General features: G+C 47.4%; 10 protein-coding genes across 10 annotated transcripts; 7 read left to right on the top strand and 3 right to left on the bottom strand.

The window, feature by feature from the left end:
• Nucleotides 1-2,600: 2,600 nt before the first annotated feature.
• On the top strand, nucleotides 2,601-5,006 carry VTP21DRAFT_3128 (uncharacterized protein; the record flags this gene model as incomplete). Its single annotated transcript, XM_069393397.1, has 1 exon — nucleotides 2,601-5,006. One exon carries the CDS (start codon nucleotides 2,601-2,603, stop codon nucleotides 5,004-5,006), a length of 2,406 nt encoding a protein of 801 aa, XP_069249738.1.
• Nucleotides 5,007-5,509: 503 nt separating this feature from the next.
• Nucleotides 5,510-6,362, top strand: VTP21DRAFT_3127 (uncharacterized protein; the record flags this gene model as incomplete). Its single annotated transcript, XM_069393396.1, has 2 exons — nucleotides 5,510-5,732; nucleotides 5,803-6,362. The coding sequence occupies 2 exons, from the start codon at nucleotides 5,510-5,512 to the stop codon at nucleotides 6,360-6,362; spliced, it is 783 nt and encodes a 260-aa protein (XP_069249737.1).
• A 213-nt stretch (nucleotides 6,363-6,575) lies between these two features.
• Nucleotides 6,576-7,033, top strand: VTP21DRAFT_3126 (uncharacterized protein; the record flags this gene model as incomplete). Its single annotated transcript, XM_069393395.1, has 3 exons — nucleotides 6,576-6,705; nucleotides 6,783-6,850; nucleotides 6,908-7,033. The coding sequence occupies 3 exons, from the start codon at nucleotides 6,576-6,578 to the stop codon at nucleotides 7,031-7,033; spliced, it is 324 nt and encodes a 107-aa protein (XP_069249736.1).
• Nucleotides 7,034-7,573: 540 nt separating this feature from the next.
• Nucleotides 7,574-9,519, top strand: VTP21DRAFT_3125 (uncharacterized protein; the record flags this gene model as incomplete). Its single annotated transcript, XM_069393394.1, has 4 exons — nucleotides 7,574-7,736; nucleotides 7,797-7,925; nucleotides 8,003-8,683; nucleotides 8,849-9,519. 4 exons carry the CDS (start codon nucleotides 7,574-7,576, stop codon nucleotides 9,517-9,519), a joined length of 1,644 nt encoding a protein of 547 aa, XP_069249735.1.
• A 437-nt stretch (nucleotides 9,520-9,956) lies between these two features.
• VTP21DRAFT_3124 (uncharacterized protein) lies at nucleotides 9,957-11,088 on the top strand (the record flags this gene model as incomplete). The annotated part of the gene is made up of 3 exons (XM_069393393.1): nucleotides 9,957-10,029; nucleotides 10,093-10,672; nucleotides 10,767-11,088. 3 exons carry the CDS (start codon nucleotides 9,957-9,959, stop codon nucleotides 11,086-11,088), a joined length of 975 nt encoding a protein of 324 aa, XP_069249734.1.
• Nucleotides 11,089-11,788: 700 nt separating this feature from the next.
• VTP21DRAFT_3123 (uncharacterized protein) lies at nucleotides 11,789-13,212 on the bottom strand (the record flags this gene model as incomplete). The annotated part of the gene is made up of 3 exons (XM_069393392.1): nucleotides 11,789-12,681; nucleotides 12,736-12,992; nucleotides 13,058-13,212. The coding sequence occupies 3 exons, from the start codon at nucleotides 13,210-13,212 to the stop codon at nucleotides 11,789-11,791; spliced, it is 1,305 nt and encodes a 434-aa protein (XP_069249733.1).
• Nucleotides 13,213-13,359: 147 nt separating this feature from the next.
• Nucleotides 13,360-13,873, bottom strand: VTP21DRAFT_3122 (uncharacterized protein; the record flags this gene model as incomplete). Its single annotated transcript, XM_069393391.1, has 2 exons — nucleotides 13,360-13,476; nucleotides 13,661-13,873. The coding sequence occupies 2 exons, from the start codon at nucleotides 13,871-13,873 to the stop codon at nucleotides 13,360-13,362; spliced, it is 330 nt and encodes a 109-aa protein (XP_069249732.1).
• An 806-nt stretch (nucleotides 13,874-14,679) lies between these two features.
• VTP21DRAFT_3121 (uncharacterized protein) lies at nucleotides 14,680-16,054 on the top strand (the record flags this gene model as incomplete). The annotated part of the gene is made up of 5 exons (XM_069393390.1): nucleotides 14,680-14,776; nucleotides 14,848-14,858; nucleotides 14,932-14,976; nucleotides 15,055-15,363; nucleotides 15,476-16,054. 5 exons carry the CDS (start codon nucleotides 14,680-14,682, stop codon nucleotides 16,052-16,054), a joined length of 1,041 nt encoding a protein of 346 aa, XP_069249731.1.
• A 635-nt stretch (nucleotides 16,055-16,689) lies between these two features.
• On the bottom strand, nucleotides 16,690-19,013 carry VTP21DRAFT_3120 (uncharacterized protein; the record flags this gene model as incomplete). The annotated part of the gene is made up of 5 exons (XM_069393389.1): nucleotides 16,690-17,110; nucleotides 17,188-18,271; nucleotides 18,336-18,474; nucleotides 18,578-18,656; nucleotides 18,721-19,013. 5 exons carry the CDS (start codon nucleotides 19,011-19,013, stop codon nucleotides 16,690-16,692), a joined length of 2,016 nt encoding a protein of 671 aa, XP_069249730.1.
• Nucleotides 19,014-19,730: 717 nt separating this feature from the next.
• Nucleotides 19,731-20,515, top strand: VTP21DRAFT_3119 (60S ribosomal protein uL22; the record flags this gene model as incomplete). The annotated part of the gene is made up of 4 exons (XM_069393387.1): nucleotides 19,731-19,770; nucleotides 19,853-20,121; nucleotides 20,199-20,252; nucleotides 20,324-20,515. 4 exons carry the CDS (start codon nucleotides 19,731-19,733, stop codon nucleotides 20,513-20,515), a joined length of 555 nt encoding a protein of 184 aa, XP_069249729.1.
• Nucleotides 20,516-20,709: the final 194 nt, after the last annotated feature.

Raw genomic sequence — 20,709 nt, 5'->3', positions numbered from 1 at the left:
GGCCAAAAAGGAGAAATAAAGCTAATTTTCGGAAAGACGGATCCATTATCCGCGAACAAAGGGACGGACAGGGGGAGGCAGGAGGGGGTAGCGGAGTTAGATTGTGTCTCGCCCCTTTCCCTTGTCCTATGGCTATGGTTTAATGAAGTAGAATAGGCCCTACCCTTAATAGTTTTTGGTTATATTCTAGCAGCCGGTCAAGCTCAAACTTGATCGGATGGGAATGGAAAAACCGGGAACGGCGGAGCACCCCTCCATCGACTCAAAGAACTCCGAACAATGAACATGCCATGTTTCATTTCGAACTGGACGACTTGAATATGCGTGGCAGATGCATAACCTCGATGGTACTCTACAATGCATCTTGATATGAAATAGAGCGAATTGACCACCCATCCACTCCGCCTCTTCCAATTTTCAGAGCATCTTTGATGGCAGCAAACAGATGTCTAAAAGGGAGAGTGGGAGGGGATCAAGGAGGAGACTGACGTGGAGTGTGATGGTGAGAGATGCATCCGACCTAATATCTGTAGGATATGAGGTTGAATATATTCAAAAAGTTCGAAAAATCTCACCCTGATTTTAATATCTCAACAGCAAAATTTTTTTCTCTTACTCCACCATATTTTAAGAAAGCGAATTAGATTGTTTTTTAAAAATATAACCGACATGTGCAAGACATGTATCTGGAAAGAATCTCGATAATCCGTGTCCTCTTCAGAGATATATCCATTGCGATTATTCTAGAAAATGCTTCGCCGAAGATTTGCCATTTTGTGTAATAGGAAGAAGGAGAAATGGCCAAGACCCATTTGAGAAATTGAAGGGAAGTATTGCAATATATCCTCTCCACCAGTGCTTTGTGGAGGAGAGATCTATGCTAGTTAGGAATGGCCAAGGGAGAGAAAGAAAGAATGACGAAGCGAACTCTGGGACACAACGTGGTTAAAAAACATCTATGGTCAAAAGCGCATGTCGAGGATCTGTGTCGCCTTGGAGAGCTGGATATTGTGAGATTGGGTAGACAATTTATGCAGTGAATCCTATGATAATATAGTTTATTTGATTTGGAGGATGGGGTTGGAGGGTATTGGAGAGAGGAGTCAAAAAGAAATGAAGCCAAAGATATTTACGTTTTTGTACCCAAGAAGGTTTGGTTTAGGTCGGAACTACTCACGCTCTTGGCTGACTTCTGTGGATTTCTTGATTGTCATTTCTTCAAAGGTATGGGAAAATAATCCATACACGTTCGCAATTGCTAACTTCAACTAATACATACCAATATCGTTGCTTTTGGTAAATGGGAGAGAAGCAACGTGTTTGTCGACTGCTTTCTAATTGGGGTTTAAAAAACGAGGAGATACGCACACATTTTTCTTGATATTCTCCAAAAACAAAACTGCTGAAATGATTTATGAGCCTTGTGAAATTAAAAACGCACTTCATATCGCCTGTACGAAATTCCTATATCTTCATATTCGCGTCCCAAGAAATAGACCTCTTAAGAGATAGAATTTCAATCCATTCGCAAAATTTTGGGGTAAAGGTGGCTTTACACCCTCCTATTCCGGCTCATACAAAAGGCAAGCAAAGATTGCCAGGGAAACAATTGAGAACCGCAGCTAAAATGATCAAAGACCCTGTCTCATTATGGATTTGAGAATTGTCACCCGAGCTAATAGAAAAGAGAGCGAGTATTAGCGCTAATGGCTCACAATGCATGAACAGGTTTATCTAAAACCGTGGCCATTTGATAGGGAGATGAGGAGTAAATAGTTATTGGAAAAAGATGTTCCTTGTGGGGGAGCATACGGAATCGAGAGAACAGCCTAGTTGTGAGCGTAGTAATTCGCCAAGAGTTGGCACTTTCTTCAGCATACGGCGTCGTTTGGAAAAATAATTCGAGGGGGTGGGATATCGCCTACAAATGATCAACAGAACAAACAAAACAGTGGGTTTACCCCCTAATGCCTGGTATATGTCTTCTTACAGATGCATGCTTAAATTGTGTTTCTTTATCTAGTATGTAATACTCCTTTCGCGCCTTAGAACGTAGTAAAGCAGGATGGGCGATGTTTGAATAGCATCCGACCCACGAGGATAACGAAGCGAGGGCCCCTTTAGGGTCTCTTTATGGTTCGATCGGCTTTCCATGCTCCTCGTGGCGCTGCGACCAATGTGTGAAACCAGATTGGTCCAAAATAACAATAGATATTTGAAATTTTTCAGTGGCTCATGATTGTGTTAATCACGAGCCATGTCTGCATAACTAAGGGCAGTTTGGGCTGCGTCTACTTACATTATTTTAAAGGACGGTGGACAAGTATACTCCACTGACAAAAAACAACCAGTCTAAAACCGACAGAAGCTTTAGTCTAAGCTATGAATTGTCTCCGACCATACAAGGATATATTACAGCACCCTCCTATTCTAAAAACAGATATTTCATGGAGGTATTGCTTTTTGCCTTAAGACCACTTCCGTTAAAATAGCATTAAAAAGAAATTTATTTAAACAGGATATAAACGGCCTAATCTTGAGTCTAATTAGCCTTGCAACCTTTTTCTCACCCATTTCATCCGGTTCTCCTGATCATTATCATGGGTTGGATTGTCCTTAGAAATAAATCTGAAGTGCTGGCAATTCATGCTGCCCTATTACATACGGGAGAAATTCTTTACTTTAGTGGTGATGAGCATGACAAAGATCAAAATTCGAGGCACCAGATCGATCACACCAGGCTGTTCGACACCAACTCGCTGAGTGTGCGAAGAGCCCCCTCCCCAGGAAGCGACGTCTTTTGCAGCGGGCATGCCTTCCTTATCGACGGACGACTCTTGGTCGCAGGGGGGACAAGCGCATTTCCAAGGGACGAAGGTCAACATGCGACCCATTTTCCAGGGTTACGTGATGCCTGGGTGTACGATCCTGCCACTCATACCTGGACTCGTGTTGCGGACATGAATCCGGAACCCGGACGCACCGTGGGGGGAGGGCGTTGGTACCCTACACTACTTACTCTACCCAACGGTCAAATCCTCACTGTCTCCGGTCACCCTATGGTCGAGGATAGTCGGCACAACAATGATTCTCCTGAGAAGTTTTCTCCGTCACCACGCTCGCGAGGAACTTGGCGCCTACTTACTGGTCCCGACCCTGCACATGCGGTGGGCTTCTATCCTCGGTTGCATGTCCTGCCCAATGGGCAAGTTCTCTTCACTACTCAAGTAAATCAACGAACCTTAACGTTGGATCCAAACACTGGGGCCTATCACGACCTGTGTCCCGCTCCTCCAGATGGAATTTATGGAAGCCTGAACGTTAACTCCGTCTTGCTCCCGCTGCGTCCCAGCGATGGATATCGTGCTCGTGTGCTGGTTTGCGGCGGGCATATCCCCTACCTGCTAGATATGGGTAACCCTTCGGCCGGCTGGCAGCCTACTGGGCCAAGAGCTTTGGCAGGAGGCCCAGTGCGACTCAACTGCAGCTCAATCATCCTTCCCACTGGAATGGTTTTCGTCTGTGGAGGTGTGGTTAATCAAGGGAATGACAATACTGCAGTCCGCACTGCCGAGCTGTATAATCCCACCACCAACTCTTGGTCCGTCCTGGAAACCGCCACAGTGACACGCAATTACCATTCGGTTGCTCTTCTCATGCCCGATGGTCGGGTCTGGACCTGTGGTTCGAATAAGAATGGGAGCCAAAGCTATCAACCCCCTGGACAAGACAACCGAGAGCTGAGGATCGAGATCTACGAGCCATCTTACGTCCATCAAAATCGACCGAGGATCGGGCGCGTACAGAGATCTACCGGGTGGGGCCGCCAGTTTGATATCGAGACACAAGATGCTCCAAACATTGCCCGGGTGGTATTGGTGAAGGCGGGATCTGTAACCCACGCCTTTAACTCAGATCAGCGCTACGTGGAAGTGACTTTCCACCGCAAAGGTGGAAGAGCACTCGCAGTGACCGCCCCTCCAACTCCTGCGATTGCTCCACCTGGTTACTATCTTGCTTTCTTGCTGAACCAAAGCGGCGTCCCTTCGGTGGGCAAGTTTGTGCGATTGGCTCCAGCGGCAAATTCCAGCGGATGGTTGATCCAGAGTAACTATGGCTCTCAGGGCAATTTCGAAGTGGTTGTGCCCACGCCCGGTGGAGGGCTCCGCCACTGTTGGCGAGATAACAACACCACAGGACTTCCCTGGCATGGACCGACTACTTTCGCCTCTGATGCCGGTACTTTCATTGGACGAGTCTCGTTGTTACAAGGTAACTACGGTTCGCACGGCAATTTCGAAGTGGTTGGGCGTGTGGGCTCGCATCTTGTACATCTCTGGCGTGATTCTAATGTTGCCTGGCATATTGGTCCTACCTTTGCTAATAATGTGTCCGGATCTCCCGCCCTAATCCAAGGCATCTACGGAGGAAGAGGTAACTTCGAACTGGTTGCTCCACTCTCCAGCGGAGGAATAGCACACTGGTGGCGTAATAACGATGCCCCTGGCAACCCGTGGAGTGGTGGTACTGTCTTCGCCACGAATGTTGGTGTAGTGTCATCAGTGGCTCTCATTCAGAGCAACTACGGCAATCCAGGCAACCTTGAAGTGGTTGCTCGTATTGGAAACGCATTACACCATTTCTATCGCGATGAAACTGGTTGGCATCAAGGCGTGGCCTTTGCCACAGGGGTACGCGGAGAACCCGCGTTTATTCAGAGTCGATTCGGTAATCGTGGCAATTTCGAGGTAATTGCTCCACTAGCCAGTGGTGGCCTCGGCCTCTGGTGGCGAGAAAACGATGCGGCAGGGCTACCTTGGCATGGGCCTGCTTCCTTCGGCGATCCTCTCCATTTCGACGACGTAACTCTGATTCAAAGCAACTTTGGCTCGCCTTTGAGGGGTAACTTTGAAGTCATTGCCCGTTCTGGGGCCACGTATAAGGCCTACTGGCGCAATGATTCCGGTGTTCTCTCTTGGGCAGCCATGACTCCGCCACCTTTCTGATGTAGTGGCCGGTTTTGTCCCTTGTAGCTTACATACTTCGAATGATACGATATTCTTGATTATTCCGTTTTATATCTGTGTTGGTTTTGTAATATTTTTGTCTTTGGAATAACAACCTCATAAATTTGGTACCTTGTGGAATTCAAAATAGTAAAGGCAAAAAAAAAAAGAAATACACGCCATTGCTTTAGACGCGATGGGAGAGGAATTTACTGTAGAAATTGTAAGTAAATCATTTTTTATCGGATATCGTTATATATAGTCTAACAAATGTCAATACTGTATTCAAATAAATAGTTCTAATTTTCAGCAAAACCAAAATAAATGCTCAAACCCAAATTTTTTGTGTTCCAAAGTGTCATTTTGAGAGAGAAAATTTCCCCCTCAATAAGACTACTTATTCTCCCTGAAATCGGGAGATACATTCTATCCAATCACATATTAACGGCCCAGGAAATAAAAAGGCAGTCTTGCCTCGAACTCCAGGTCCCATCCTCGTGAAAATGACCATTGCTGCACCCTCACCAGGCGAAGAAACCTTGACCATTCCGTGCTCCCACGGATACAATCTGGTTGGCACTCTTTTCGTGCGCGATTCCACTCGCGATCTCATCGTCATCTGCCATGGGATTCTCAACACTCGTCGATCGAAAATTATTCGAGGGCTCTGTGGTGGATTGCCATACAATGTTTTCGCATTCGATTTTGAAGGAAACGGTGATTCAGGTAATATCCAATAACCGTTGCATTTCATTTTTCTTCGGATGACACTCATCCGGCCTCTTTGAATACATAGGCGGGGTGGCAAAGTATGGCAATTATGATGAGGAGGTCGAGAATCTCCACGACGTTGTCGGCTTCCTTCGCTCGCATCAATGGAATGTAAGATGCCTCATGGGACATTCTCGTGGCGGCGCTGTTGTTCTTCGCCATGCTAGCAAGCATAATGACGTCCCCCTCATCGTCAATATTGCAGGGCGTTACGATCACTCCCAGGCTCCCTCCTTCCGTTTTTCTGACGAACAGCGCAAGAGCCTTGCCGAGCAGGGCTCGTTTGTGTGGTGTCCCATGCCCATTAACGGTCGAGACTATGTGGTGACGAGAGAGGATATGGAGAAGCGGTGCAGTTTGGACATGTCCATTGTGGCGAGAATAGATGGGGGACGTACGAGAGTGTTGATAATCCACGGCGAATGCGACAAAACTATACCCGTGAAGGATGCATATAAGTTCCAGGAAATGATTGAGAACAGTGAGCTGCAAGTGGTGCCCGGTGCAGATCATATGTTCCGTACGGAAGAAGAAGCGCGACAGCTGTTGGATGCATTGAACGGATGGCTAGCCAAGAGTTTTTAACACTGCGCAAAGTAGGCCGGGGAAAAAACGAGGTTCGCGAGTACATGCCGCACGGAAAGTGGATTATCGTATATTTATATCATACACCACCTATATCATTCTTTGTCGTATTTGGTAGTGGTGAGTAGACAATAGACTCCATGACTGATTCCCGTCAATCACGATGCCATTGTGATGGTGAAGAATCTCGCAAACATAGAAATGTTTTTAAAAATGGATGGCGGACAAATAAACTTCGATGGCTCTAATAAACAAGACTCGGCCAACATGGGCCACTTCTCAAATGAGGGTGCTTCGTCGCCTACTTGGCAGAATCAATTTTCAACCATGACATACGCAAATAGTGTGGCACTTTCCAGGATTCCTAGCAATCCTACGGAGGATGAGATATAATAAAATTTCACTTTGTGCATCATTTAGCAACAGAGGGTAGCTGCTATGTCTATCACTTCTTGGAGGGCAAAGTCGCTGAGGTTGCATATCCTCAGGTATGACAAGAAGAGAGTTTATTTATTGAAAACAAGAGGGTGCTGATCGGTTTACAGCCAAGCCCGGTGAAGGCAGCCATCACCAATGAAATGGAGGGATTGGTGAATAGAGCTGATGCTATCCTCCCCCGAATAAAGCTGGGTATCCAATACAGTATTGGAGAGTGGTGCAAGAAGGCTTAGCTGAGGATTCATGGTGCACCGAAAGAGGTCAACCACGAGCTTCATTAATCCAAACGGGAAAGCGCGAGTACTTATTTTTTGAAGGAAACGGGAAAGGACGCTTGCAGCCGCCGTTCTATTTTTGAAGGCCATTACCGAGGATGGCAGAGAAAAGGCGAAGTGGTTGAACTCTAAGCGATAAACAAATATAACGCCTCTTTGAGGCGCTCAAGACACTGATAAATACTCGAGAAAGGACATGTCTTCTTTTTACTCTACCCGTCTTCCCTTGAATTTTCAACATTCGAGTTTGGCCAGAAAACTGCTTACCTCTACTTTCCTTTTCAAAAACCGTCAATTACCTTGTAATATTATAGACAGTATATTCTTCTCCCCCTCCTCCCTCCATATATCAAAAACGTTTGGTTTCCCTCTTTAGGGATCCGCACACCTTCCCTTAGATAATTTCTCTGTACCATTCTAACCAGCCAAGAGATCGGAAATAAAATTGGCAAGACCCAAGCACTGATTTTGCCCTTAAGAAGAGCCTTCGAAATAGACATGTCGACAAATCCTATCATACGTTTTATTCAGTGGCATTGGGGCGATACCACCTATCCTCGTTCGGCCGAACAGCTCGAAAAGGAAAAATATATCCTTGGATTTCTCCCCTTTAACCGTTGGCTGATGATGCCCGCTGCCGTCCTCTTCCAACTGATCTGCGGTATGTATGAAGGTAGACATACCCTCTCATGAACTTTTTATAAATCCTCACTCCTGGTAGGTTCTCTCTACGCTTGGTCCGTTTTCAACAAGCCCATCGATCAGGCTATTTTTGGCACCCCAACGGTAAGTGCCCTTGTATCCTGCCGATATCAACACAAGCCTGAAAAAGAACCTACTCCACCCTTAGGCAAATATGGCTCCCTCTACCTTTTACATTGCGGTCGGCTGCTTCGGTAACTATTGCACCTCCTTTTATCGTATCAGCTGAGAAATATTCCCACTTAACACTTTTGAATGATATAGGTCTTTCCGCCGCCATCGCCGGACCCTGGCTGGAGCGCAAAGGTCCCCGTGTTGGAGCGCTGACTGGCTCTATCTTGTTTATGTCGGGCAACATGCTGGCTGGTCTCGGGGTCTATCTCAAACTGATTGGCCTGGTGTACTTTGGATACGGAGTGGTGGGCGGTATTGGGCTCGGAATCTGTTACATATCACCGGTCTCCCCATTGCAGAAGTGGTTTCCCGATCACCGTGGACTTGCTAGTGGTCTAGCGGTGTGCGGTTTCGGGGCAGGGTCCATTGCCCTTGCCAAAGTTCCCCTCCCACTCCAGGCGGCCGTTGGCCTTCCCCTCACCTTTGTTATTCTCGGAGCAGTGTACTTTGGGGTGATGCTTGCGTGCAGCGCTGTCTTCCGGGTCCCTCCGCCCAACTACACGGTGAATGGGCTGGATGTGCGCGGTCAATCTGTTAGCTCCACAGCCCTTCCGCTAACTCGCTCTAGTGAGAAGTTCGAACTGGAATCCCAGGTGACGACGGTGGTCTCAGAGCCGACGATAAATATGACGTTGATCGAGTCGATATTCAGCCGCGACTATCGCTTTATGTACGTGATGTTCTTTGGAAACTCGGTATGTGATACCCTTCAAAATTGCAACCGATGCAGATGTTAATAGAAAATGTTGGATACTGGTTGTTTTTGCTCATCAAAGATCGCTGGCTTAGTATTCATTTCTCGCCTCTGTATGTACTTGGTGCTCTCACCAATAAGTTTTACTTACCTATGATCCTGGACCCTCTAACCATTGACTCCATATGCACTCTCCATTATAGCCAACATCATCACGGACATTTTCGGAATGACCCCCGATACTGCCGCCACGATTGTTTCGATCAATGGTGGTTTCAACCTTGCGGGGCGTTTGTTTTTCAGCACGCTGTCCGACTACACCGGAAGAAAGGCTTGCTTTATCATCATGTTGGCCACCCAGGTTGTCATTCTTGGCTCGCTTACCACCGTCATGCAAGCGCAGGCCTATTGGGTCCACAATATCATGATTTGGGTGCTCACCGCGTGCTATGGAGCCGGGTTCGGCATCATTCCAGCCTTCCTCACCGACATGTTTGGCCCGTCCAATATCGGTGCCCTGCACGGCATCATCCTCACTGCTTGGGCATCCGCAGGCGTGGGCGGTGGCTTAATCTTCACCGCGATCTTCAATAGCCTCGTTGCTTCCGGCCTGAGTGTGAAGTCGGTTGAGGTCTATAGCCCGAATCTGTGGTGGATTTTCGGTGTGACCCTGATTGGGTTCCTTTTTGTTCTTCTGATCCGCACTGGCATTAGGGATCGCCTGCTGCCTCGTGTTCCGGGAGAGGTGACCAGCATTAGGGTGTTTGGAAGGTTAATCCGACTGAGAACATCTGGCTTCGAAGTCGTCTCCCGAGAGCAGGAGGATCAGGAGTGGGGGACGTATCTAGCTTCCTTGCACTCGCCTGCTAAATGAATGGGGAGGTTGGGGTTGTGTTTCTATTGCTTTCTTTCTTCCATTCTGATATGCTCTTGTGTTCTATTTATTAGTACATACATTCATTTTACTATTTATATTTTATATTATATATTTAACGAGTCGAGCGAGGGGACAATAGCACATCCTGTTTTATGGTCCGTGATATTTTTTTTTTCATATCTAGCTTAACAATAAAGGTTTGGGTCAAACCCCATCCCCTCTCTCTGCAGGAGAATTTTGCTCTCACTTGCCTCCTAACAGTAGAAGATCGGTGCACAGGTCAAAAATTCATTCGTGCATTGTCGTGCTTGCCATATCGAGTTACCACCAAATTTGCGCTATGAATTGGGAAGTTCTTATTAAACGCGCGTTCGCTTCATGCTGCTCATTTCAGCCGAATATGTACCAGCCCTCTCCCCGCTCTCTTTCAGATAATGCTCTTATTTATCCTATTCAGTTTGTTCGGTGCGCATGTCCTGGCTCAATCTCACGATGGCGCCAAGAATGGTAAGGAGAATGGCAGAAAGATGGTAGAGCCACTTGAGTATTGAATCCCCTACCTTGCCATAGAGATCCACTTTGCAACCGCACCCTATCTCACTCTCGGAGTTATCCTCATCCTTTGTGGGGGTGTCCAGTGCTCCTCGGGATATCGCGCTTACACTTATTCTCCTGCCTTCGTAGGGTTTTACTTCTCAGGTACTATCGCTTTCCGTATGCCGCCCCTTAAATATTATGGGTTTTTTATACTCATCCCTATTACTCCTATCTTTCTTCCCTGTACCCTCTTTACGGTGGTAGCATGGATTGCGGGATTTTTTATTTCGGCCTTTGTCAGTTCACAGACCCCAAGCGAGGTCGACCTTTGGACTGCCCTTTTGACCTGGGTGGGTTCTGGAATCGTGGGCGCTATAGCCTTCCACATCAAGGGTAAACATGAGACTCTCAATCGCATTGTCACGGGATTATTCGGCGGATTCGCGCTGATACTAATGGTGCTTTCTCTGCGATCTGACACTGTTCTCCCGTCACCTGCTGCACGATATGGAGTAGTCGCGGCCTTCACGGTAAGTGGGGCGGCGATTGCGATGATAAAGAAGTATAGGAGCGCAGGGTGGCTGTTCGCTTTTGCGTTTTCAGGAAGCTATGCGTAAGTGAGAGGGTTCTTCCTCTTCGTATCCCTATCCTGTCCATCTCGGGCACAATCCTCGGGAACTCTGACTTTGTGCAATGCGATTATCTAGGATGTTTAATGGCTTTGATGTATTCTTCGCCACTGGCTATCACGACGGCTACAGAGCTATCCTCAATCCACGCGTTATCTACAACTTCACCTTGCCTGCCCTGGTGATGGCCTCGTTTGCCCTCATCGTTGCCGTTCTGGGGGGGTTATGGCAGCTAAAAATCTTCCCCCGATTACAAGAGCTGAAGGATGCAAAGGCGAGCAGCGCGGAGGAAGAACTCGAACTGGACTTAAAAAACAACGAGAAACAAGACTCCCGCCCTTGGTATAGATGGCGAAGGAAGAAGCAAGCATCCAAGAATGCCGACCATACTTATTTATAGAAGTTAGAATGGAATATTATGCAATTGCAAAAATATAAGTAAATGTTACGAAACTAAAACATTATCTAAGGCAAGACATATGAATATTATTCCACTTATGTTCATTGGCCATGAAATACACAAAAACGTCGGTTCCTTACAACTCTGCTGTATGGTTCGCAGAAGTAGAGCATATGGTATTCATGGTACTCTTGGAATGAGGGAATATAGTATTATTGAAATTGAAAAATTCTGACCCTCAACTAGATTAAGCTCAATATTTAGCTACTTTTTTTTGCCACATTTAATATCTGATATAGAGAGTAGGCAGCTTACTATCTCGCAATCAATCAGCATCGATTCATTTAGAAAGGGAGACAATATGGTCAAATCGGTACCAATTCGGGCCGTGTTTCCCACTTTTATATTGTATCAAAATACTCGCCCCCAACTATTAGGCGCCACCAACAATCTAATCCATGGTGTCAATAGATCTTTGGCAACCAATATCCACAGCTCCTTACAGACTATTCATTTATCGTCATTAGAGTGATAAATACACGACACCCCATTGGCTATTTTACCACAGAAACTTTGAAAATAGTGAGACCACATGGAACTAGGCACATATTTACTATTAGTTAATTAAGGAACAATATGTAAGTGTATATATAAAAGGAATCAGAGAGATATATCTATCGGGATAAAATAATGGGCATCATCATAATGCCTTCTTTTGATGGTGATTGTTCCTCCATCCATTGGCCTGCGTCACCACCTGCCCCTTTCCTCCATATCTGATGCGATACTCTCTTCCCCGCCATTTCAGCCGGCTCCCAAACCGACTTCCCACCATGGCATAGATAAAGAGGGGGAGTGCAGACAACTCCCGCAGCACCCACCCCAAAATGAGTCGCGGCCACACTATCTCATTGCCTGCTATATTCCGTGCGATGGTCATGTCCATGAGGAACCAGGCGAGCATGTGCGCGACGAAAAACCACTTGCCCGACAAGTTGAAGAGAGAGTGGACCGACCACCCAACCAACAGCCCCAGCAAGATGGACTCAGAGAAGGGCTCAATCAGAGTGGCGAAGGTGACGGTCGTGCGGCGGATGCGGGCCCATCTGGCTCTCCGCGCAAAATGCTCCCAAACCGACATGGATCCTAGCGGATGCCGGGCCACGTCGCAGGTCATAGCATGCCAATAGCCGACGTTCCAGATGGCGGTTGCTATTGCGGTATCCTCGGCAATAATGTCTAGGAACTTCTCCAGACCCCCAATCTGCTGCAGCGTTTTGCGGAGGTACAAGTTCGATTTGCCAATCACACACGAGCCAATTGAAAGCTGGTTAAGCCCCAGGTAGACCCGCGCGTGGGTGGTGTTGAGAAACGCGGCCTCCATGTCTGCGCCAAGCGAAAGCGCGTCGGCTCCCAAGGGGAGATGGTGCACGAGCCCATATTGAGGAGAGAGCAATTTTTGGACGGAGCGGTGCAGACATCCCGGCGGAAGGCGAACGTTTGAGTCCCAGATCCACATCACTTCGTGCTTGGCCACCCGATAGGGCTCGACGAGGTTGTTAATCTTGGGATTCACCGCCACACTGCGCTCCTCTGGAAATAAGAGTCAGTTGGTGTGTTAATCGCTGTTTCCCACCAAACACCTACCTATTATCAATCGAGCGTCTACATGAGGATATTCGTCGATCAGCTCTCGCACCAAGGGTATCGCCGGATCGTCTGCTTTGTTGAACGAGAATATAACCTCGAATTTGGGATATTGCTGCTCCAGAGAGGATATAAGGTTCTCGCGCAGCTGAAAATCCAGGCCGCAGATGGGGCGGAATATTGTCACCCCAGGTAATTCATTGGTGCTACTCGGCGGAATGTGCTGAGTGGCTCTTCCCCGCCGATATCTCAGAAATCTACGTAGAACAACTGCATGAGCAGGGAGTTGGGGCAAAACAGGGAAGCAACGAGTTCAACTTACGTGACTGCAAGTCCGGTAAGACTCACAACCAGCGTGATACCATACCATATCAATATCAACCACTGGATGTAGGTGTCAAATCGCGTCACCAATTGGCCGGGCGCCAATGACAGATAGTCTCCTCTTAATAGGAAATCCAGTCCACTTTTGATCATATTATCCAGTTAAAATCACGAAAAAAAAACAAGTGCTTGCTATATACATAGGATGGAGGCGTTAATTGCGGGATGAATAGAACAAACGCTCGTGTAGGCGTGAGGGATCAATTTACTCGTACAAAAAAGGATGCTGCGCGATGCTATTTATGCAAAACCCGGCCAGATGATAACACTATCCAATGGAATGAGCAACAGGACCCTAAGCGTTCTACTGTCGCGCCCAAATAATGAACGCGCCTCGGCGTAAGATGACCAGGGGTACTAGGATGCAAATGATGGCCGATGGAACAGCAAAACGGCCCAAGATCAAATAGCAAAATAAACTTCTATATTCGGTGTGCCAATTGGGATCATTAAATGGGGCTCAACGTCAAAGCCACGCCAGTTGCGCGGTGCTTAAATAATCGAGCCCTTTCGACCTAGAAAGCTTGATTCAGCAAGTGACGCAAGTGTATGCGCAGTGCCTTATGGTAGGGCATGAAGTGGTTGCGAGCGACTCTCTCCGCAGTTGGGCGGATCTTCTGGGAGTGCTTCCAGGGCAGAGAACAGAATCCTGAAGGTTGTTTCCTCCGTTAAACGCGAATTTATACACCATGATAAAGAGTTCAGCCTGGAAGAGTCGGCCCATCTCATGATCCCTCAGCACAGCAACAAACATGTCTATGTCTAAGAATGGCTAAATATCCCCCATGCTCTTCCTGCACCTTGTGCCATAACAGCACAAGGTCCTCGGTCAGGTTTCGGTGCAGAATGAATATTTTTTGATGGAATCCGATTGAAGCAAGGAAAATCTCAGAGCCGATGTAATCAACCAGAAAGGGTGGGAGGGACGAGGCTTGCTTAATATATTGCACGACAGGATATGGGAGAGCAGGTTGGGAAAATAATTTAGCCTAGGCTCGTGTGGAGGCAGGATTAGAAATGGTTGCAGCCTACTGCAGTCAACAGTGGGAAAGAGGGATGCTTGGGAGAGTGACATAGAGCGAATCAGGGTGCCGGCGATGGGTTGCAAAAGTAAACTTATTTTTCTCCCCGCAATCCTTGCTATGAGCACACGCGCCTTTGAAGGTGCAAAGCGTGACCATGATTATATTTGCAAAATCAACTTCGAGATCCAGATAGACCAGCCCCATGGTAATAAACCCATATTCTCGATACTCCTCCGCCCTAACAAACGTGACGCCGAGTGCTCCTTTTGGGCGTACTTGTTCCTATTTACACTTGGACGCAGAGCTCCGTGGCCCTTAAGTACGGCGTGAATACTTGGGATGGGGGTTAGCTGTAGGATGGCCCCGGCGGGGACGCTCCTCCAATTCTCCTCGATCTCAATCTGAGTTTTCTCTGCTCTCGATAGCTTATTTCTATATAAAACTTTATTAGATTTCTGAAATTTAGTCCTATTTCCCACGCGCTTCGAGTCGTTTTATTTCCTGCTCTTACTTTTATTTCACTCAAGATTAGAAGATGATGAAACCCGCTGCTCATTTGCTCTCCGTGAGACCACTGGTCACTGCTCCTCGCTTGATGCCATCATTGGCGGCAAGAAGAAACTACTCTACCTGTAAGCAATTACTCTATTTCAAGTGTGGAGAAATAAGCTAACTCTTATTGGATTCTTCTCCGAACGCGTAGCTAAAGACGAGGTGAGTCATTTGCATTTGCATTCTCTTCGATGGGATGCATAAGACGTTAAACATAGAATACATTTTGCATTAGGTTACGAGGAAAGAAACCATCGGCTTCATTGGCCTTGGCCAAATGGTAAGAGTCGAAATGCGCATCTCGATTTTTTATGCTGTGACTTACCTTTTTCTCTCGCGTGCGCTCTCTCGACCTCAGGGCTTCCACATGGCCAACAATCTTTACAAGAAATCCAATGTCCCCTTTATCGTGTACGACGTCAATAAGGCAACTGCAGAGCGCTTCGTTAAGCAGCTCAAGCTCGAGAAGGAAGTGGTCATCGCGCGCTGCCCGGTAGAGGTGGCCGAGAAGGCGGGTACCGTCATCACGATGCTTCCTGCATCTCCGCACGTAAAGGACGTATATGTGGAATCGACGGAGGCTCTGTTGCCCGGTCTGGATCAGGACAGTGTAGTGATTGATTCAAGCACAATCGATCAGGCGGTTGCCAAAGAGATGGCAAAGGCGGTACGTGTGAACCTAACAAATTCCTAACCTCCATATCCCTGTGTCCCCGTCTCCACCTCCATTCAATTTTCTTTTCCCTACGCACCCCTCATACTTTTCTTCTGGTTAATAGGTCGGTTCTAAAGGCGCTATCGCGGTAGACGCTCCCGTCTCCGGCGGTGTTCCCGGCGCGGAGGCCGCCACGCTCACGTTCATGGTCGGCGCCGCACTCCCGGACCATTTCGAGGTGGTTCGCCCCATTCTTGCCAGGATGGGCCGCAACATCGTCTACTGTGGCGCGAACGGCAGTGGCCAAATCGCTAAGATCTGCAACAACATGCTGCTTGGAATTTCCATGATTGGGGTGTCCGAGACAATGAACCTGGGCGTGCGGCTGGGGATGGACCCTCACCTGCTGGCGGGGATCATCAACACCTCCACCGGGAGGTGCTGGAGCAGCGACACCTACAACCCCTGCCCAGGGGTGATGGAGACCGTGCCCGCATCGAAGGGATATGAGGGCGGCTTTGGGAGCGCGCTCATGGCCAAGGATCTGCGACTCGCCGTGAATGCGGCCAACGACTGCCAAGCAAGCATCCCCCTCGGGGCCCTCTCGCAGCAGATCTACAACCAACTCTCCAACACGAAAGAGTTCAAGACCAAGGACTTTTCGAGCGTCTACAAGTGGTTGAACGACAAGCGAGATCTCTAATGGAGGTGCCTCTCCCTTCCCCTTAATCTCCCACCCTGTTTCTTTGTATTAGTTCCAGCTCGACTCTTTTATAAGAAACTTTTGTCTTTTTTTTAATATATCTGACTTGCCGGACTACACACCCCAATCATGTCTTTGAATGGCTTTATTTTTTATTATTCCCTCTCTCTCTCCCCCGAGTTCTTGGCACTGGAGCGCTTTCTCCAAAGCGCTAATTCTATCAGTGTAGGGAGCAGATCAAAGCGAAGCAGAGAATAGAAATAAAAGAAAAATATTAACACATCCTCTTGTATCACAGAGGCACACAAGAATATTTGATTGTTAAAATGAATTATCGAGGTGTAAGCGTGTAAATGAGTAAAATAAAAAAAAATTCAAGAGTAATAAAAAAGGGAGACGTATCATAACAAGAAAAAAAGAATATCCAGGAAATAGTGTGATCATAATGAGAGAAATATGATTGAAAAAAAAAAAAGAATAGAGGGTTGAAGATTATCAATGAAAGTAATCATGAGATGAGAGAGAGGCAATAAAAAGTAAAAGGGAAGGAAAAGAAAAAAAAAATAGGAGGGGATTGCAAAACACAGGATAAATATATGAGTAGAGGATAAACAAGAATATGGGAGAGTGGGCGCCTAAAATCCTCCAAATGCTTGCGCTCCCCCACCACCAAAGTATCCTTGCCCCGTTCCCATGCTCTGCTGCTGTAATTGCTGCTGCTGTTGCAACTGTTTTTGTCTTTGCTGCTCCATATATAAATCATTGAGGCTCATGCTTGCGCCGGTGTTAGCCCACGGGTTATTGGATGGTTGAGAGGATGCCGGTTGGAAAGGATTCCGGCTTGGCTGGTTGCCGAACGCCGAACTGGTGGACGAAGAGGTGGAGGTAGCAAAGGGTTGAGAGGTGGAAGAAAAGGTAGAGAAGGAGGAAGAGTCGTTGTTCAGGCCGAGGAGGTCCGAGCCGGTCGCCTGAGCAGGGGCAAAAGGGTTGTTTGCAGCCTGAGAGGTTGAATTTTGAGAGCTCTGATAGCCTATACTCGAGCTGAAACCGGAGCCACTGTAAGGCACACAGAAAATATCGGGTTATCAAAAGAGTCTGGCGCTAGTGCCAATGGTGGCGACAAGAACACTTACTAAGGTATACGCATATTGCCTACATTGCCGAACGTGTCGACACCATCGCCTCGATTGCCGATCAAATTGGCGAGTTTCGAATATTTGCCGTCATCTTTCGTTGGAGTCGAAGCGGATCCCGCCATCGAAACAGACGTACTTGGTGGGATCGAGGGCGTAAATGATGTGGATGATGCGGGGGCCGACGCTAAACCATTACCCTGGGATGGATATGCCGCGGATCCCGCAAACCCGTTTGTCCCACCAAGACCGCTAAACGACAGTTGTTGCTGCTGCTGCTGCTGCTGTGGTTGGGGCTGCGAAGCTCCAAAACCTCCGCCCATCTGGCCAAAAGGATTGTTGGATCCCATCGAATCTCCAAGCGACGACATGTGCATCCCCGGCATGGCAGGGCCAACAGACATGGACTGAAAACCATCCTGTGAGGAGCCCGTTATTTGAGGTCGCTGCAAGTAGTTTTGGCCCTGCTGAAAGTTGTATCCTCCGCCGCCATTATACGCCATCCCACCCTGCCCCTGTCCATAAGCATTGGGATTTGAGCTTGTCCCTAGGGGATCGAAGAAATCGAATCCAAGCTGCTGCGGCGGCATCGGCTGTTGTTGTGGATATGGCTGCCCGCCGGCACCAAGCATGTTAAATTGCTGTTGCTGCTGTTGCTGTTGTTGCATTAACTGCATTCGGCGCATTTCCTCTTCCTGGCGGCGTCTCTCTTCCTCCTTTTCTCTTGCCTCTCTTTCACTCAACTCTAAGGCTTGCTGTAGCTGCTCACTGCTACCACATATAGGCATATTAGAAAAGTTGTGCATCGATACCTTATGCGAAACCACAAACCTCTCTCTCATTTGGAGCTCGTGCTCTTGTGCGGTTCGCTTGCTCTCCTCAATAGCCCGCTGCAACTCCGAGTCATCATCGACGTAGCCGGGGCGTTCATAGTGCGGAGAGCGGGAAGGCCGATCGGGGCCCAAAGAGGTCTGTGAATTCGAGCCGATTAGCCGATTGTGCATGCCCAGTCGCGCACGGCGCTCCTCTTGAAGCCGAGAGTCGTCCAATAGAAGATTCGTGATTTCTTTGGCCTTCTGGCGCACTGGAATAGTCAAAGATAAAGAGTTTAGATAAGATGCTGGGTGGTAAAATGCCGTGAGATTCACCATTGGCCCCCACATCCTTGCCATCCTCGTCCCAATGTTGAAATTCCTTGAGTGTTTTTATAATGTAGAGATTTTCCCTTGCATATCCTATTACAGATTCTGATCCAACATGCAAACAGTAATCCAGTAATGTCAAAGCCTATTAATAAGGATGGGTGGAAAAAGAAGAACGCAGCCGTCAGGTTAATCACGGTCCATCTTGGAATGGAACCAGCCGAGAGGGAAAATGACCGACATCTCACCTTATATACATGTCTCCAATTTTTGCCTTTGTCGTTAAGCCGCTTGTCAATAATCTCCATCACCTCCATAAATAAATGCCTAAGATATAGATGTTGAATTAGAGCAGTCGGACCTTTTTCTCCATCGAAGAAAGAGGGCTCACTGATGATAGGTGGCTTGAGCGATCTCATTCATCAAGGTTCCCGATGGTCCCCAAGGATCGTTCGAAGTGGCCTCTCGAACTTTGGCCTGGATGTTCGAATAGCCCTTTGTGTAGTTTTTTCTATCATCCAGGAAAAATAATAGGAAACAAAGGCAATGAATTAATTCAACTGGCACTGAACCTAAATCTTGGTTGAACAAAGAAGTCAAAGCCAAAGTGACAGGAAACACCCTGTACTCCCATCTCGCCTCCAGGCCATCCAAATAGGACATGCCAGCAGCATTTCCAAGCATTTCAAAGAACAGCAAGGGACACTCACACTGTGCGAAGAGCACCTTTTGCCGTATATTTTGACATTGCACCGATCGTAGATAAAACTAATCTCCACTAAATTCGGAGCTGCCTGCTGAGTATAATGACTGACTTCTTTGAGATTGCAAATAGGGAAAAGGATTGTTCAAGTTCCGGGTCCGTCTCTTGTAGCTCTTCAGTGACGAGGGGTTAGTATGTCCAAAGATTTTCTCAGACAAAGGAGAAATAAAAAGGCAAAGACTTGAAAAAAAGAGGAAGATTAAAAAACGGGCGAACTTTTTTTGCCGCAAATCACTTCCTGCCCTCGAACCCGAATGTGACTCCCCGTGTGACTATTGGTTTCAGATTCCTCTGAAGCGTGAAATTCGTCGAGCGGCATTTTGCTACCGAGGCTTCCCCCCATAGCCGATTCCCTCCTTCTCTTCCTCTAGACGCATCCAGCGTAAAGGATTTCATATTCATCTGTGAGAAAAGCAAAAGGTAAGGAGAAGGATGGATGGATTGTAGGGAGGGATGGACCACCCCGTGGGTGTGTGGTGATTCTTTGAGTGTGATTGAGAAATGGGAGCTGAAGCCGGAAATCAGTTGGGAACACGATACCATGAATATGGGAAATGGCGATGCGGAATTGAATGGCTTCTTCCTACTGCTATGCTAACACCTTTTTTGCATGATCTTTTTTCATCAGTAGCATTGCCATGGTCAGATACGCTGCTACTCCGGCTAACCCCGCCAAAAGTAGGTTTGCCCTATTTAAACTTAGATCGGCTTCTCTTCATCATTCATATTGACCGATTGCTCTTGTATTCACTTTCCAAAGTTGCTAAGGCTCGTGGATCTTACCTCCGCGTTCACTTCAAGAACACCCGTGAGGTTGCCGCCGCCATCTCGGGCATGAACCTCAAGAAAGCCCTTTCCTACCTCGCTGCCGTGAAAGAGCACAAGCGTGCCATTCCTTTCCGTCGGTTCAATGGCGGTGTTGGCCGTACCGCTCAGGCTAAGGAATTCGGAACGACCCAAGGCAGATGGCCTGTGAAGTCGTGCGAGTTTGTGGAGGGTCTGCTCAAGAATGCCGAATCTAACGCTGAGGTAAGCTACTTGCAATATGGCCAATGAAGATGTTCATGCTCAATCCTTGTTTTCGATTCTGTTTCTGCCTCGTGTAGGCCAAAGGCTTGAATGTCGATTCCTTGGTTATCAAGCATATCCAGGTCAACCAGGTGCGTACAGATATGATCTATCTCGATGGATATAATATTGACTGATTCCCTTTTTATTTGGGCTGTGTTAGGCCCCTAAAATGCGCCGTCGCACCTACCGCGCCCACGGTCGCATCAACCCCTACCAGAGCTCTCCCTCGCACATCGAGATCATCGTTGCCGAGGAGGATGCCACCGTCGAGCGTGCCGACGACTCAAAGAAGGTAGCCAAACTCAACGCTCGTCAACTCGCAAGGGCTTCGCGTCTCCGTTCTCGTGCGTAAAGTGTTTTTTTGGAAAAAAAAGATTGGGTATCGTCGACTCTAATAAAAGAATTCAATACAACTTGAGGAGATCCATGGAGGATAAACAACAGCTTTACTAAATTTAATTTTTTAAGATGAACACAATGATGAAACAACAGATTCAATAACATGACAAAAGAGTATAAAAAGAAAAAAAAAAAAAAAAAAAAAAA

This window comes from Calcarisporiella thermophila (assembly GCF_041956535.1).
Source record: "Calcarisporiella thermophila strain CBS 279.70 unplaced genomic scaffold VTP21scaffold_16, whole genome shotgun sequence".
NCBI classification, from domain to species: domain Eukaryota; kingdom Fungi; phylum Calcarisporiellomycota; class Calcarisporiellomycetes; order Calcarisporiellales; family Calcarisporiellaceae; genus Calcarisporiella; species Calcarisporiella thermophila.
This window is presented reverse-complemented; position numbering and strand designations above follow the sequence as displayed.